Raw genomic sequence first — 14746 nt, forward strand, 5'->3', positions numbered from 1 at the left:
CTTTTGGTATCCTTTTGTTGTGCTAGGTACCCTTTGGAAAGGGTACCCAAAAAGTGGTACAGTACGGTACAGTTCGCTTTTTGGTTGTCGCTGTCGCCACTGGCTTGCATGGTTCAGGATCTGTAGAGCTGTGCATCGTTGGATTTGCTCTTCAATATTTGGACTCTCAGTAGTGATTATTAAACCACACTGAACTGAGCTCAACTGAACTGAACTTAAACACTACAAACTGAACTACACTGTTCCTATTTACTGTGACCTTTTATGTGAAGCTGCTTTGACACAATCTACATTGTATAAGCGCTATACAAATAAAGGGGAATTGAATTGAATTGGTACATTTTGACAGTGGAAACGGACATAAAAGCGTACCGAACCGAACCACTCAGTAGAAAACGAGCCTAAACAGACAAATCTCCGTAAAGATGCACAAATGCCCACCCTCCCAGCACTTTTGAATAGTTGTACATGTTACAAACGTCAGCATCTAGATGTGTTTTCCTCTGTTCCAGTGACCCGCTGTTCTCAGCTCAGCGTCTGCCGCCTCACGGTTATCCTCTTGAACATCCCTTCAACAAAGATGGCTATCGCTACATCCTAGCAGAGCCGGATCCTCATGCTCCCGACCCTGAAAAACTGGAGCTGGACTGCTGGGCCGGGAAGCCCATTCCTGGAGACCTGTACAGGGCATGTCTATATGAGCGAGTCCTGCTGGCCCTGCATGACAGAGGTACACTGGAAATCCACAACATTACAATATTTAGAAAATACAATAAATGAATTACTACCTATGATTACACTGTTACCTTATACTATTACTACTTTTATACTATTTTTGTCTTATACTGTAACTAGTACTGGGGCTGCACCATATTGGAATAAATTAGACTTTGAGTTTTTCAGCAATGTACCTTATGAAATGAAATACACTGCACCACAATAATTCACTATTTCAGAATGGCTGGGGTGGTTTTACAGGACATTAATTATTCAAGTGCACTTTAAACTAGATTTTTAGAGGGGAAAACTAAAAAAGTGCTTAATATTTGTCGGACATTAAGGGCCCTATCATACACCTGGCGCAATTAGGCACAAGACGTGTTTCCACGATGTGTTGCTATTTTTAGACCAACGCAACCCTAATTTTCCCATTTTCCACCATGTCGTTTGAATAGTACATTTATTTGCGCCATTTTGTGGACTCGTGGGTGTTTCGGTCTGGAAAAAAAGAGGTGTGTGAAGGCGCATTGTTGGCGCAGTGCTATTTTGTGGAACTAAAATGACTAAAGTCCAGCACAGAGTGTGTCCGCTGTGCGCCTCGCTCGCACATTGCTTAAAACACGCAGGATGTACAGAAATACACGGATATCTTTGCAGGTGAACAAGAATTAAAGGATTAAAATATTACAAAAATTTATATTTTCTACATCAATATAAAAACCACTGCCTCCATGCCTTCACCTCGGGGGCTTTTTTCAGTTTGTACTCATCATTTTGCTATTGTGTAATGTTATTATTATCATTAGTATTATTATATGCATATTTATATCTGTTTTATTAAAAACAAGCTTAGATTTGTCCACCTGTCGGACCATATGGCGTGTAGGACGTCTTTGGATATAACTCAGTGTTTTGACCACACTTCTTTATTATTGTTCATTTATTCAATTGCTGGTAATTAGAACTGAATTTAGAAATAGTTTTGAAACAATCTTTGCGCTTAACAAACGAAATTAAATATGTAGGCAAATTCATGTCTTCAGTGGAGAGCGTACAACACCGGTTCCTAATCCACGAAAGAAAGTGAAAATAAAGGGCAAATTGAGGAGTCTCATTATCCTCTTACTGCAGATGCTGTTTAACTGTTTTGAAGTGTTCAGTTTTTCCACTTACAAAGTCTGCCATGTAAATAGCAAATGCGCCACGGAGCGACGAAACTGACTCTTAAAGGGAATGGGAGATGAGACTCTGATTAGTTTATTCTCAAAACACACCCATAACTCATTAAGAGAATAAGCTCAACCCTGTTAGACCATGAGCCGCAGGGCGTATTTTCCCAGCACTTAAAATAGCAGTGGATTCGGACATGCTCTTAATGCTTTTTTGCTTTTGACTTTGCGCCTAGACTGTTAAAATAGAGCCCTAATAGTTTAAAATCTAATGTAAAACGGCACTTGGCAACCTTCACTATAAAAATGTAATTTATTTAATCTCGGTAAAGCTACAAATGCTATTGTTTCCTGTACCTGAATGCTTTAAACTCACTGGATATGTTAAATAGAAAATCAACAAACAAATGCAATTGATAAACTTTAAATCGTTACAATTTATTTACCGTTAATCTACAAGCTAGTCAACAATAATCCATGCTTGACATTGCAGTTCCTGCGAAGTGTCTATTGCAGACGCACACATTGTGATGTTGATGCTGAAACTATATGTTGTGCAGCCCTAACTAGCGCTATTTTACACTATCTGTTTATAAAATACAATAAATTACTATCTTATGCTATGATTATACTATTACTTACTACTTTTATTCTATTTCTGTCATCTACTGTAACTAATACTAACTTATTGGTGATTCTGTAGCACCGCAGCTGAAGATTTCTGATGACCGGCTGACGGTGACTGGAGAGAAAGGCTACTCGATGGTGCGAGCGTCTCACGGGGTCAGAAAGGGCTCGTGGTTTTTTGAGGTGACCGTGGATGAGATGCCTCAGGACACTGCGGCTCGACTGGGCTGGTCACAGCCTTTAGGTTTGTCCCGTAACAGCGCAGTTATAGATGAGCATTTTTCCACTGCATGAACTTGTACCAGTTCCGTTCGGGAGGTCTTGCTTTAGGGGATGTTTTTAACTGGGTACAGTAGGGCTGGGTTATTTGTCAAAAATATGCATGGAAAATCGGCTTTAGTAATATCTCACAATATCTTCTCCGCACCCACATCTGTCACACATGCATTTATGTTTGTGTTGAATGTGAAAACGCAAGCAGGCATGATCTCTAAGAAGAAAAAAAAAAACACTGAGATCCTCTGAATGAACCAAAAACACCCAGGTGGGACAGACCAACTGACAGATGCTGAGCTGCTTGACTTTTAGGAGGATGCCCAGCGCAAACTCAGTGCAACTTTACACTCCAACACCATCATTAAGATGTGTTAAATAACTACTAAAATTGTGCACTAGCAAGTGTCCTAAATATTACACACAGGGTTTCTGCGCGGTCTTAAAATGTCTTAAATCTCAAAATCTAAATTTTAGGTCTTAAAAAGTCTTAAATTTACTGAAAAATTAATTAAATCTTTTTAAACGGGTCTTAATTTTCCTATGTTCAAGTATTGCTACCCAATCTGGCCAAAACCCATACAATCACCAACAATCCATCTCAATAAAACTTTAAACTTTTTATTTAAAGGCCAAATTTTTAACTCCATCATAATGATTTAATTATTTTCCTGACATTAACCTTTGTTTAAAAGTTCTCCATATTTACTGCTGAGGACACCGGTCTGGACAGATTATTGTCCAAGGATTTGATTTATTATAGTGTAGCGCCCTTTCCCTTTGGCAATGGAATGGCCCTGAATTCTTATAAATTAATCGCTCTAATTTGTAATTTAATCCCAAAAAGAAACCCATGACCTTATACAAATTAATATAAATAATAAACTACCAATCTGGTATAAAATTACTTTTCTGAATTTACTTATATACAGTTAAACAAACAAAGATATACAAACAAAAGAAATAAAGGTTTCAAAATAAAGCTTTTTGTTCTCCTTTTTTTAAACTCAAATAATCAGCAAAATCTACAGTTCATTTAGAAAAACCCCAAAAATAGTCCACATTGTATAAAATGAATGGAAAAAAACTAAACCCTGTTGCAGGCCTGTTTCGGTGCTGGCGTTCATAGTGGCATTAAAACACTGTTATTTATTTGCCCTTAGGGCAAAGGGGCAACTGTTTACTCTTACCAGAGCCCAGGGAACACGTCAGAACCGGAACTACAGTTCAGTAGGGAATAGAGGGGAGTCAGCAGTGTTATACCGTGTCCAACGCTGCCAGAGGAGTCACTGAGGTATCCTGGATTCTCAGGGCGCTATCTGGAATGTCCGGGTTCGTCGATGTAAAGGACGATAATTATCCGCGGAGATCTCCCCCTTCGCGGCTAACACTGTATTTAGTAAACACACTGTCCCAAACAGTCTGATGATATCCAAAAGAAGAAATTGCTATCCTCACAATCATAGACATATAAATCTCCCTTCAGTTCTCTTTCCGACAACTATTGGAGCAAATTGTCTCTCTTATACAAACTTTTACCCCCAAAATCCCCCTTTACCCCCTTTATATACCTTCCGGGATATTAATTTCCGGTCACCTTACAGCCACTTCCATCACGGCACAACAGGTAAAACTTCTTAATTAAAAATAAATACATAAATTCAGAAACACAACAGCCATTATACAATAAACAAATTATGAAAGAAATAAAAATATAATAAATAAATGAATTGACAGCTGTGCTTTAATTGTTTTTAAACTTTTAAAACATTTGGTCATTTGTTATATCAAAGAAAGTTTATCTTGGGGGAAAAATGTATGGATACAAGTAGAGCTTGCTTGTTTTTACACAATATTTAAGATATTTAGCCAAGAAATAAATCTAAAATATTATAATTTATTATTAATGTATTATTGTATTATTAAATGTATTAAATTATAATTTTATATTATATAATTATATAATTTTTTTGATTGGTCAATTAAAAATCTTTTTCATCTGGGCCATTTGAAAAATTCCTTAGCCTTTAATGCTTTATGAGTCTAAAGTTTCATAATGGTCTTAAAGTCTTATATTTAACTCTGTGAAACCTGCAGAAACCCTGTATATAGCCCATATACAGGGGTTGGACAATGAAACTAAAACTCCTGGTTTTAGAGCACACTAATTCATTAGAATGGTATAGGGCGTCTTCCTTTAGCAGCTAATACAGCATCAATTCATCTTGGAAATGACCTATACAAGTCCTGCACAGTGGCCAGAGGGATTTTAAAGCCATTTTTCTTACACAATAGGGGCCAGGTCACTACGTAATGCTGGTTAAGGAAAACATTTCCTGATCCCTCTACCAAAACACCCCAAAGTGGCTCAATAATATTTAGATCAGGTGACTGTGCAGGCCATAGGAGATGTGGAACTTCACTTTCATGTTAATCACACCACTCTGTCACCAGTTTTGCTGTGTGTATTGGTGCATTATCATCCTGCCTTTAGGATACAATGTTTGAACCATTGGCTGCACAGGGTCTTCCAGAATGGTTCGGTAGTTCAATCTAGCGTCCATCTAGCACAAGTATTGGGACTAGGGAGTACAATGATATTGCAGCCCGAACCATCACTCATCCACCCCTCATGCTTCACTCTGGGCATCAACAGTTAGGGTGGTACGCTGCTTTGGGGCTTCTCCACACTGTAACTCTCCCCGATGTGGGAAAGACTGTGAAGGTGGACTCATCAGAGAACAATACATGCTTCACATTCACGAACTGTAACACACACCGCCATACAAAGTCGAGTCGTGTGATGCAGTGGAAATGCGCCAGAAATTCCAGAATGTACCACAAAAAAAGAACAATATTGTGCTATGCTGCTTTGTATGTTTTTACAATGTGGATAGTGTGTCTTCTCTCAGGAAATCTGCAAGCTCCTCTGGGTTATGATAAGTTCAGCTACTCATGGCGCAGTAAGAAAGGCACACGCTTCCATCAGTCCATGGGCAAGCATTACTCTGATGGCTACGGTCAGGGAGACATCTTGGGCTTCTTCATTGAGCTTCCAGACGAGACCGAAATCGCCAAGGCCCTGCCAGATACATACAAGGACAAAGTATTGCTTTTGATTAAAACTGTTTGCATTTATGTCTTAAAAATGATGTAATGTTCAGGCTTCCTACTCCTTATGGACTTTCTGCAATATAACTTTAAAAGGTCTATTCCAGACGTTGAAAGTCAGGGAATTTTATTTATCTTTTGACCAAGTCGTGGAATATCAGGGATTTTTGTTTGTTGCTTAATTTTAGTTTCCATTTATCAATATATGTACACTATTTTTGTAACCTTTTTTTCGTGTTTCACACTTATTGTTATGATTATAGCTATTTTCAGCTTTATTTTAGTCCTTCGATGCTCATCATAGTAGCTTAAGTTGGGGATAAAGCACATTCAGGTGGTTGTTATCACAGAATAAAGCCAGACAGGATTATCGGCAGCCTAAGTGACTGAAGAAATGTATTGTTAGAAAACAACCATCCTGGATTTACTTTATCCTGCTTATTATACTGCTACTCACCACAAAATATAAAAATTAGACACAAGACATTGATGTAATAGTTTAATATTTCTTTAATTAATTGCAAAGCTGTTTGAAATGAAAGCAGCTGATAGAGTGTGCACTAACCTGCGAATTATTCAGACACAAGATGGCACCAAACGGTCAAAAATGCAAAGCTGGCAGAACCTAAACTAGCAGAATAAAGCATAGACTAGCCTACGGTATGTGTTATTGATTCACAAGACTGTGCTAAACATTCAAAACATATGAATGTTGATGTAAACATATGGATGTGAACGTATTTACTGACTGTCAAGATGATTCTCAGTTTCCGGATGAGCCTGTGTTATTTGCCGGTGGTTATCTGGGAATAACATACCATGGAATATTGCGACTAACCAATCAGAATAGAATGTTTCAGACAGCCGTGCAATAATTAAGCCTAACATGCCTGGACAATATAAATTATAGATGATATAAATGACTGCTTCAAAAACTGGATATTAAAAATAGTATTGCAGAAACAATTTAATATTTGTAAAACTACAATGGAGTTTTCAAATGTGGAAGAGAGAGCAAGTTGCAGCCACACAAACAGCAAGTCTGAGGTAAATTATCCATTGTTGTTCTCCTAGAGGTTATTAAAGTCAAGCAAAATTGTATTCAAGCTGAAACCATTTGAATATTATTTGTTTTATCATTATTTTAATGTTATATTATTAATACAGAAGCACAACAGTGGCCTGTTTTTTACATTCAGTAGATGTCATGGAAGCTTTTTAGTCAGTGAAGTTGATATTTGGTAAAAGTGGGAACCCTGCATTTTTCTATTTATTTAATGTCTGTGGTTTTGTTCATTCTGTCGTTTAATTTATGTGGTGGTGTTGTTTATTTTTCTCCAAGGCACTGATCAAATTCAAAAGCTACTTGTACTTTGAAGAGAAAGATTACGTGGACAAAGCTGAGAAGAACTTAAAGCCCACCAGTGTCAGCAGAGTGAGTCACTCCAGTCATCTTTTATATTTCTGTGTATGTGAGTACATGTGTGTGTGTGTGTGTGTATATATGTGTGTGTGTATATATATATATATATATATATATATATATATATATATATATATATATATATATATATATATATATATATATATATATATATATATATATATATATATATATATTAGAGGTGTGAACCTACACTGGTCTCGCGGTTCGGTTACGGTTATCATGCCATCGATTCGGTTCAATTTGATATCTCGGTGCATTGACGATGCTTTCCATACACAGTTTTATATTTTCTTCACAGCAGCAATTCTTGTATTAAATGTATACATATATTTAAATACTATTTGTAATACAGTTTTGTCATCTAATACAAACAGATATGTGAACTGTATCTTTAAACAACGCGAGCATTTATAGCTAATAATATAAACAAATAAAATTATCCCGCACGCTTTCTGATCCTTCTCTACCAAGTTCTCTAACACCCCTTTGATTGATCACGCGCTCAACTAAAAGGGCTGTGATAGGCTCTTGCGTGCTGCGCACAGATGAGTGACACTGATAAACGGCAGCGGCGATCACAGCTGGTCCATGATAGACACGGTGGAGAAAACTCTGCAGGCACGCGCTTGTGTCTGTATCCAGAAGTATCACTGTAAAACAGCCGAGAGGAGAGGAAAAGACACGCCAGCAGGTCAAATGGGCCACAGTGAGAGAGAGTGAGAGAATGAAAGTAAACTCAAATCACATGTGTGAAAGTGTTTAGGCTTTCCTGTATAATATAATGTTGACGGAAGAAGTTGTGGTAGGTTATTAAGAATGTGGTGGGTTTCTAAGGTTATTAAAGGTGTTTTCTGTCACTTGTTTAGCCTGCATTAATGCATTCATTGTAAGCTGCACGATTAATCATTTAAAGATCGAGATCTCAACACCCACGCAACATAAATTATAAATTATGGTGATTTGCATACGTTTATTAATCCGTCAAATCGCTGCATTTAAATCTGAAAACGCAAAAATCATGAAAGGGATTCAGTAATTAGTCATTTGAGTTAGTTATGAAGTTACAGTCAAATAACACAGAAGTACTGGAGTTAGTAATAAAACCACAGCAAAAGAAGTAGTAACAGTGATTATTTTTTCACTGCACTGAATATTGTACTATTTATTTTTATTTAGCTGATTATTTATTAATTTTATTTGTAATTAAATGACAGCTACTAAGTTATGTTTGTTAAAACCAAAAGTGTCTTGCAGTGTTTTTTCGGAAAGCTGATCCGAAAAATGCTCTGATCTGTGACTATAAAACACCATTATGTGATCCGAACCATGAGAATTATGATCCATTGCACCACTGATTATAACCCAGGGCCTTTCACTGCATGATATTCATACTATAACGATGTCAATGTTTTTGATTTTAGATGATATTTTTCAAAAACGGCGTGAATCAAGGTGTGGCCTATGAGGATCTGTTTGAGGGCATGTACTACCCCGCCATATCCCTCTACAAGAGCTGCACGGTACGTCTACATTGTACCCTAAATAAAATGTTCATGTTTTCTTTTTCCTCTGCGTTTTAATTGTAATTATCTGTAATTTAAAAATTTCCCCCCCAAATGTAATTGTATTCCTGTAATGCAATGCTGACTTTTTAGCAATAATACTACAGCCTTCAGTCTCATTCTGATTTGTCTATTATATAATCAATGAAAATATATTATGTTGCTTTAGAAAGTTCACAAGAACAGCATTAATTTTAATGCATTCTTGCTGAATAGAAGTATACATTTCTTTAATAAAAATTGAAGATGAACACAAAGACTCTTGATGAACTCTGGGAGTCCTGCAAGAAGGCTTTCTTCGCCATTCCAGATGACTTTATTAATCAGTGATTTGAGTCATTGCAGAGATGTATGGATGCAGTCCTCCAAGCTCATGATGGAGTCAGACACAATATTCATTCTGTTTCCACTGCAGCATGAGCACATATTCTATACTGGACATTATTGAAGGTTCAGTGACAAGACTTTAGTCTAAGCAAAGTCAGACCTTACTGTCCTAATGAAATCATTAATAATCAAGCCATGATCATATTTTATTGTGGTAAAGTAAGTGTAATCTAGAGGCCTTTACCTTTCATATAAGCCACTTCTGATACCAAATGATCAGCTAGAAGTCAAGTTATTATTCGTTGTTCCTAAAGTTTGGATAGCTGACGATGTTTGTCAGGTAGTGTATAGTTAGCAGTGTATTTTCAAGCTTCTGTAACTGCGTCTGTGGGCGATTTTTATTTATATTCATTTCATGTGTAAAATAATTATAATTATGGAAACACTTTAGTTTAAGTAACAATTCACAGCATTTACTACTGTCTTATTACCTGCATACTATTAAGATATTAACTGTTTATTAACACTTATTAAAGTGTGGTCTTATTTTACATCCCTAGCCAATACCTAATCCCAACTACTGCATTAATAACTATTAATAAGCAGCTAATTAGCAGTTTAATAAGCTAAAATCTTAGTTAATGGTGTGTTAATTGTACATTTAAAATAAAGGGACCATCATTAGTTACCGCTCATGTACACTAGATGGTGATGTAGTTGAAGGAGTCTGAAACCAGAGGATTTATTTTCTGCTTTTTTATTTATCCAGGTCTCTGTCAATTTTGGTCCCCACTTCAAATACCCACCTAAAGACATCAAGTTTCAGCCAGTAAGTATGAAATCCAAGATGTTTTTGACTCTTAGATGCTTTTCCTCTTTTATGGAGCTTAAAATATGCCAAAACCGTCTAAATTTAAATTAATGTATGTTATTGACTACTGTAAGTTAATAAAACTGAGTATTATATGCCATTAAAAATTGTTTTGTGGGGCGGAATGGTGGCTCAGTGGCTAGCACTGTTGCCTCACTGCAAGAAGGTCACTGGTTCAAGTCACGGCTGGGTCAGTTGGCATTTCTGTGTGGAGTTTGCATGTTCTCCCTGTGTTGGCGTGGGTTTCCTTGGGTGCTCCGGTTTCCCCCACAGTCCCCCAAAAGCCGTGGTGTATGAGTGTGAATGCGAGAGTATGCATGTTTTCCAGTTTTGGATCTGGCTGGAAGGGCATCCGCTGCATAAAAAATAAGCTGCATTAGTTGGCGGTTCATTCCGCTGTGGTAATCCCTGATAAATAAGGGACTAAGCTGAAGGAAAATGAATTAATTCAAATAAACACATAAGTGAAATGAGTTTTGGCATATTTTAAGCTCTGTACTCCTTATACTTAGTATATTCCTCTTGGTATTTGACATTTTTATTGTTTTCGCTAGCGTTCTGAGATATTTATATGGTTTATATTAGTGTATTAGGTTTTTTTTTTGTCAAAAGCTCATCGAAATACCACATCAGTGGTTAATTTTTATACTGAAACATGACATGTTTTCCTCTGACAGACTCTACACCACACCTTATTATTAATGGCTTTGTCTTGGCATTTTAATTCTGGAGAAAAGACACTGAAACTGTGTGTGAGGTGTATTACACCATACAGTAGGTTTCTAGGGAAGTGTGTGATTTAGACTTGGATCAGTGTGGGAAGGGCAGCTCTTTTGTTGTAATGTTTTTTTGAATGTGTGTAATTGAATAAATGTTGCATTAATTCCTTCTAATGAAGTCAAATCTGAGTTTACAAGAAAATGAATGTGTAAATATTACATGTAAAGCTTTGGTAGCAGCGAACAGACTTAATTCCACATTTATTCAATCTTCTTGTTTATTTTAAAAAATAATGGACCAGCAAAAATGCATCAAAATGAATAAACAAATTTTTATTAAATGAAATTAATTCTAAAAGCCAGAATCTTCTGACACATAAATGTATAAAGTGGTCAAAAATTGACTGGAATTCCTCTTTTTTTTATTTTGGCATACTTCTGTCTCTTTTACCACACCTTTTATGAAGTTTACAACCAACAAATTAAAAAGTAATATTTCAACTAAATAAAAGTACACTTTTACAAATGAGCGAAACTGGAATATTGCATTAAAAACTGGCAAATAAAGCAGCATTTTCATCCAATGAATCAAATTGAACAAAATCCAGAGGCAGAATGAGTAAAGCTGTCCAGAGGCAGAATGAATAAAGCAGTCCAGAGCCAGAATGAGTAAAGCAGTCCAGAGGCAGAATGAGTAAAGCAGTAAGAGCCAGAATGAGTAAAGCAGTCCAGAGGCAGAATAAGTAAAGCAGTCCAGAGGCACAATGAGTAAAGCAGTCCAGAGGCAGAATGAGTAAAGCAGTCCAGAGGCAGAATGAGTAAAGCAGTCCAGAGGCAGAATGAGTAAAGCAGTCCAGGGTCAGAATGAGTAAAGCAGTCCAGAGGCAGAATGAGTAAAGCAGTCCAGAGGGCACAATGAGTAAAGCAGTCCAGAGGCAGAATGAGTAAAGCAGTCCAGAGGCAGAATGAGTAAAGCAGTCCAGAGGCACAATGAGTAAAGCAGTCCAGAGGCAGAATGAGTAAAGCAGTCCAGGGTCAGAATGAGTAAAGCAGTCCAGAGGCAGAATGAGTAAAGCAGTCCAGAGGCAGAATGAGTAAAGCAGTCTAGAGGCAGAATGAGTAAAGCAGTCCAGAGGCAGAATGAGTAAAGCAGTCCAGAGGCAGAATGAGTAAAGCAGTCCAGAGGCAGAATGAATAAAGCAGTCCAGAGGCAGAATGAGTAAAGCAGTCCAGAGGCAGAATGAGTAAAGCAGTCTAGAGGCAGAATGAGTAAAGCAGTCCAGGGTCAGAATGAGTAAAGCAGTCCAGAGGCAGAATGAGTAAAGCAGTGCTCTACTAATGCTCTACATTAAATCTAAATCCCAAATATCAGAAATGACAACTGATTATTAAGATTTAATCAATGTCAGTTTTAATGTTATTGATTAATGCCCTTACTTGACAGATTTCATTAATTAATTTTCCTTCTGCTTTGTCCCTGGTTTATCAGGGGTTACCACAGAGGAATGAACCGCCACTTACTTGACAGATTTATATATTTTTAATTTTAGGGGTTTTATGATTAGTAAAATAATTTCTAATTGCTTCTTTAGTGATTTCAGCTAATTACAGTCTTGTCCCAATAGCTGGATTTAGAGGTTTTTGCAAAAAAAGCACAAGTGGATTTAGCTGGTTTTGACTCAAAAGAAAATCTACCTTGTTAAAAACCAAAGAATTGTCTAAAGTGACATTTTTGAAAAAAACATATTTTATTTACGAGCTAATAACCTTCTCATTAACTATAAAAGGAAACTTCTGAACCCAATCAGAGGAGCCTGATAGAAAATGCTCCTTTACAAAAAAAGAGGTCTGATGGATTTAGAGGGTTTTGCATCTGAACTCTTCAAATAATGTCTATTCTATTCAGATCACTTGAATATATTTCAGGCTACCAAAATCTGAAGTGTGCTTGCCCAAAAGGCTATCTGGGATTAACCAGGGATTTGTGCGAGCCCTGAGTACACCAGACCATTGATTATTGGTTGAATAACATCGTCATGTTGCTATATTGATGCTATATTGAGCATCATAATTGCCATGTTGCTGATTCATATTTACTTTGTGTTTGTGTGTCTTCAGATGAGTGATATGGGCTGGGGTGCAGTCATCGAACACACACTGGCTGATATGCTCTACCATGTGGAGACTGAAGTGGACGGCCGACGGAGCCCACAATATGAAGGTTAAACACAAGCATCCGAGAACACTGACTGTCTGATAAACACTCGTCAAATACAGACGCTTCCCTGCACCATTCTCAAACACACACACACACACACACCAGTTCGGCTATTATTTTTATTAACAGTGCTCCTCTCTCCATGTACTGCTCTGTTTTTCTATCAAAAAAGCCTCGTATTTCACTTTTCTTTTAATAAAACCTCAAACTGCACCCGACGGTGACGTTTGATCGTTCAATCCAGTAAAAAAGTAAATAAATGTACAATTACTTGAGCTGTAGAGTATGTTTCCATTCGGTTAATAGTTTCCTCATACTGCAGATTTACCTTTGTATCCGTCATACTATTTTATTTCCTTCATGCATTATCCTGACCGGCAGATTTCCTCTTAGCTGGTGTAAAGTGTGCGTGTGATGTGGGAGTTTTCAGCTCTCAGACGTCACGCTTATTATCTGTTGTCTACTTGATTATGGGTTTGTAGTTATTCGGATAGATGTAAAATATGATCTTTTGTTTTTGTAAACCATGTTTTCTACACAAACTTGTTTTAATAAAGTGAATCTAAATGATTTATTAGTTTATGTACGTGTTGTACAGACTGTATGCATGTGGGTTTAAGACCTGAATGTGGTTTAGTATCAAAATAAGAAGTGTCGTCTTTCATTTTATTCTTTCAAACCAAACGATCGAGTGATTATATTTTTACCGTGATTTACAGAAGATGCACTGTAAAAAATGCAGTTATATGTTGTCCCATCAGAAATCGGTTAACTTCTAATGTATTTACAAATTCAAGTGGGTTGAACATAAAACAATTAAGTAATAATAAAAACACAAAACAGTTGTGTCGTTTGAACTCATTTTAAATAAGTAGCCGCAAGAGTGTACACTTTAAAAAGTGATTAGTTCATTAAAACGAGTAAGCCAATTGCCTTAAAAGAAACAAGTTGACTTTACAAAAATAATGTGAGTAAACCCATTTTAACTTGGAACTGTTAAGCTGCCTTAATTTGTATTAATATGCAAATTGGATTCACTTTTTAAAAAAAATAAACGTAAACGAATCATTCTTTCCAATACACATTTATTATATTTGTTTCTTCCAGCTTTTCTGTATCTTGCAAAATGACAGTACTAAAATTTGCTCTTCCAAACTCCAGTGTGTTTTCTTAATTCAATACAGGCTATAATTGTAGATTTTATGGACTTAATGAAGCACCAAATATGTAATCTTGTAATAATTACAGTAATTTCTTGAAAACAGACGTGCTAAAATAGTCTGACACTGTAAAAAAGAATAAGTTGACTTTAAAAAATGAGTATAATAATCATAATTTAAAAAATTAAATCTGTTTAAGAGTTTCAAGTTACAATGGGTTTACTCACATTATTTTTGTAAAGTCAGCTTGTTGCTTTTAAGGCAATTGGTTTACTCGCTTTAAATAACTAATCACGTTTTGCTGTGTGGACACCAAAAAACAATAGTTTGTATTGCAATAAAGCAATAAATCTCATCAGGCAGACAAAAATAATGTGAGGATGTTACAAGGTAACACTTTACAAAAAGGTTGTGTTAGCCTATAACCTTAAGCATGTTTAAATAACTGGGTTTCAAGACGAGACTTAAAATGAAGAAAACAATGCTCAAAATACAAAAATATACACTCACAAATCTTTGGTTACTTGTTTATTTATTTAAAA

At 36.3% G+C, this 14746-nt stretch overlaps 1 protein-coding gene across 2 annotated transcripts in view; it reads left to right on the forward strand.

Annotated features, from left to right (window-relative positions):
* ash2l (ash2 like, histone lysine methyltransferase complex subunit) overlaps window positions 1-13614 on the forward strand; it is a 29061-nt gene extending 15447 nt beyond the window's left edge. For both annotated transcript variants that reach the window (XM_056467101.1, XM_056467102.1), the window contains 7 exons: window positions 513-730; window positions 2593-2760; window positions 5702-5895; window positions 7243-7335; window positions 8769-8867; window positions 10006-10065; window positions 12945-13614. In XM_056467101.1, the coding sequence (XP_056323076.1) occupies window positions 513-730; window positions 2593-2760; window positions 5702-5895; window positions 7243-7335; window positions 8769-8867; window positions 10006-10065; window positions 12945-13052 (940 nt within the window). In that variant the 3' untranslated portion in view covers window positions 13053-13614. The remainder of the gene's footprint in view (window positions 1-512; window positions 731-2592; window positions 2761-5701; window positions 5896-7242; window positions 7336-8768; window positions 8868-10005; window positions 10066-12944) is intronic.
* Window positions 13615-14746: the final 1132 nt, after the last annotated feature.

Source organism: Danio aesculapii, chromosome 10 (assembly GCF_903798145.1).
Source record: "Danio aesculapii chromosome 10, fDanAes4.1, whole genome shotgun sequence".
NCBI classification, from domain to species: Eukaryota; Metazoa; Chordata; class Actinopteri; order Cypriniformes; family Danionidae; genus Danio; species Danio aesculapii.